General features: G+C 36.3%; 1 protein-coding gene across 1 annotated transcript in view; it reads left to right on the plus strand.

Moving 5' to 3' along the window:
- Positions 1 to 3768, plus strand: part of PRR27 (proline rich 27) — a 14609-nt gene that overhangs the window by 8861 nt on the left and 1980 nt on the right. Inside the window, exons 5-6 of the mRNA XM_006142969.1 lie at positions 1971 to 1994; positions 3083 to 3763. Of these exons, the coding sequence (XP_006143031.1) occupies positions 1971 to 1994; positions 3083 to 3763 (705 nt within the window). The remainder of the gene's footprint in view (positions 1 to 1970; positions 1995 to 3082; positions 3764 to 3768) is intronic.

Below are 3768 nucleotides of genomic sequence, written 5' to 3' on the forward strand. Positions count from 1 at the left end.
CCTCTCAAAAAAAAAAAAAAAAAAAACTTATTTCTTGGGACCAGCAGTTGGTGTAATGGCTATGTCGCTGGACTCCCATGTAGTCAACCACAGTTCAAGTCCCAGATCCAGTGACTAAAACTCACACCAGGCATGTGTGAGTGCGTGCCTGAAAGCCCAAGAGGAGAATGGAGGAGAAGTGTGATGTGGCCATCCTGCGTGGGGGGTGATCTCTCGCTTTCTGTCTCTCTGTCTCTCTCTGCCTCTTGGGCAAATACACATGCCCTGTAGCAAAAAACTCTCTCAAAACAAACAAACAAAAAACTCATTTCTTTGCAGTGTGATTTAATAACTACTATGACACTAAATATTTAATGCTATTAATTTCTTCTGATTTGATGGAAAATATTTATGGAATATTAATATGTCTGTGCTAGATTTATTTACAATAGGTCTTTATTGTCAGTGAGCAGTCTTTGTAGTGTATAAAATTTTTGCAATGCCCAAGTTTTCCCTTACGCCTCTAAAATATTTTATCACAGTCTACTGAATTTACTTAACCAGACTAAGCTTTGAATCCAAGAAGACTTTGCCTGCATGAAGGATTAAAGCAACAAAAGATCATGAAGTAGCAAGGCAACCATATTTTCAGGAGTGCATCTTGATGCTTGGAACTACTAGCAGAAATATGGGACCCAATGAGAGATGATTTCTGTATAGCAAAGACTCATATATTATCACTATGTAGGAGACCAAAGCATTTATCTATCAACTGACACTAGATATTTTTCAGTTCTTTGTCATTTTTGCCTCAAATTTTGATAACAAGCTAAAAAAAATCATACTTGTTCTTATCCACAACTATACAGTAAATAAACACATCCATCTAACATCCAAGATGTGCATATTTTGACCAATATCCATTAACCATATAGCAAAGGACTAGCATTTTTTAAAAAAAATAACCTTAAAGAGTGGAAATAGTATGAGATAATATTTTGAATTCCTTATGAGTATATATTTAAATCCTCATATTCTAGAGCTGTATGATCCCACCATACAAATAATTGACATTTGTCTCTATGAACACCCTGGAACATGTAACACTTGTGCATCATATGTCATACTTTAGCAGGCTCTGTTAATATCATCCAAGAGAAAACATTTTAACTCAATAATTCAGGAGTCCAAACTAAACTTGGAAAAGAATATTAAATTTTAATTTGGAAGCTTGACGGGCTAGTGGATATATCCCAGGCATGTGAGCTAAGAAACTTTGCTTTTTCCAGCATGTAGAATCACAATACCTAGGACAGGGAAAACACAAAGTAAATACTCAATTTATACTTTTTTAAAAATCAAAGAATTCTCATCAACAAAAATTTTAAAATATCCCAAAGCTCTGCGGAATAATCTACAGTTTTTGACAAGTTATATAACAAAGTCCTATTTAGTCACCAATGATTTTTGTGGTAAACACAAATGATCTATTATGAATATCTGGTACAAATAAGCAACCAGGCAAAAAGTTGAATTGAAACATTTGGTTCCTGGTACCTGAAAGTTTGTAAACAAAGATGAATAAAAAATTGAAATGTTAGCGTTTAAATCCTACAAAGGGTCTTCAAAAAGTTCATGGAAATGGATATTATGAAAAAAAATTACATGCAGATTTCACCCTTTTTTGCCCCAAAATACAACTATAATGTTTTCAAAACATTTTTAAAGTCCCCTCACTGAACTCATAAGATGTTATAATCAACCATTGTATATCCACTTTGTAAGAATGTATTTTAGGATAACAGGAATGAGGGCACACAGTCACAGGAAAACGGAGATTAAGGCAAACAACAATAACACTTCAGAAAGAAAATTCAGAGTTACTTAGTTTTGTCAGTTATAGTCATTCTGAATGTAAAGAGAGCTCTAAATAAAGATGTTTTTCAGTGGTGTGAAATTTGAAACCAATCTTGTTTTCTTTGTTGTTCTAGAAATTTTTCTCATCCAGTGAAGAGGTAAAATATACTCATATCTAGTTATATGTTAAGATACTAAAATGTATTTTGCATTATAGACTTTCTCTTTAAAATAGTGTTTTCTAGCTAATACTGTTAAGAAATTTAATATTACTATGTTAGTCCTCAAAAAGATTTAGAAGCATGTTCCTGTCTCCTCCTCTGATTAGCTCATTTAACTATGCAAATATAAGTATAAACATATTTATATGTACATCCTGCAATTTTTTAATTCATGCTGATATCCTACCTATTTCACTACCTACTTGTGAGGTTAAATGTTTTAAGATGAAATAAAATTTCATTTATGTGAGACCAAGAAACATCATAATTTTGCCTAAATTCTTATAAAACTTTGTGATCTTGTGATGGCCTCCTAAATGAAGAAAATGCAAATGTTGATAGCAAAGGATACTATGAATGTCCTATCAAAAGAAATCACTGGAAATCTGGTCATAGATTCATGATTACTATGAATAAGCCACTCATTTAAAACACAAGCACCACAGAGAAAAAGATATGAAAAGCCAATAGTCATCCAAATTCAGTTTGCTTGCATAAATTAATAATTCAAGATGCAAGGACTTGAAGAAATAGGAGCTTTGGTTTCAGGGTTTGAAGGAGTTCAGAAAGACAAAATAAAACATGAGACACCTGAAAGAGGTACAGCAAAATTAACACTTTGATGGGACATTGTAGATAGAGATGGGAGGGCATCAAGGGGAGTGGCCAGGGCAACAAGGGGACGGAAAGGATGCCTGGAAGCATCAGCTCTTCCATCTTGTGCCAATCCCACCAAATGCACATGCTTTCCTTCTATTTCTGACCTGGCCTAAACTGACATATTCTGCAGTTGTAACATTGTTATTTACCTAAACATAAAATATAACTCCTTCAGTTGGGCATTATTCAACTTTTCTTATTTTTAAAATTATAGAAGTACATTAGCCTTCAGAAAAATACTAAGTTTTGATTTGTTAAAAAATATAATCATCACTTATATTATCACAGTCATAACATGAGTAAAACAAATGTATAGATAGAACAATCGCAATCAACTTTCACTGACTTCTTTGTTTATCCTTTAGGATTATGACGGCTATGGTTACCCACTTAATACACCTCTGAATATTCCTTATGACTCACCGAATAATTTTCCAGCTCTCATGGGTCATCCCCCAGTGAAGACCACTCCCAGACATCCTGAGAATCCTGTCACTGATGCAAGGAATCCTCTGTATCCCTGGATTCCCGCTTCTCCTGGAGGCTCCTATAAGTACCATATGCCTGGCTTTCCCTTAGCTCCTGAGTTGACTCTTCCTGTTTCTCTTCCTCCTTTTCCTGAGGCTTCTCCTCTGGACTCTCATTCAAGTATCCCTACAGCACCTGCAGCCCCACATATTGCAGCTGGGCCTGCTTCAAATGCACCTGCTGCACCAGAGCCTATTGTACCTGTTGTACCTGCTGCAGCTTCACCTGTTGCAGCTTCTCCTGCTGCGTTGAAGTCTGAGGCAGTCATACCTTACCCAGCTGAGTTTACTCCAACTGAGCTTGCTGCAGCTGAGCTTGCGGCAGTCCAGCCACCTGCATACAAAGTTGTTGGAGCCAAACCTGTGGCTGCCGAACCTTTTTTAGCTGAACCTGTCCCAGTCAAACCTTATCCAGCTGAGCTTGCTGTAGCTGAGCTTGCTGCAGCTGAGTTTGTTGCAGCCAAACCTGCTGCAGCCGAACCTTTCGTAGCTGAACCTGCTGCACCTGAACCTATTGGAGTTGA

Source organism: Tupaia chinensis, unplaced genomic scaffold, assembly GCF_000334495.1.
Source record: "Tupaia chinensis unplaced genomic scaffold, TupChi_1.0 Scaffold000086_1, whole genome shotgun sequence".
Lineage (NCBI taxonomy): Eukaryota > Metazoa > Chordata > Mammalia > Scandentia > Tupaiidae > Tupaia > Tupaia belangeri.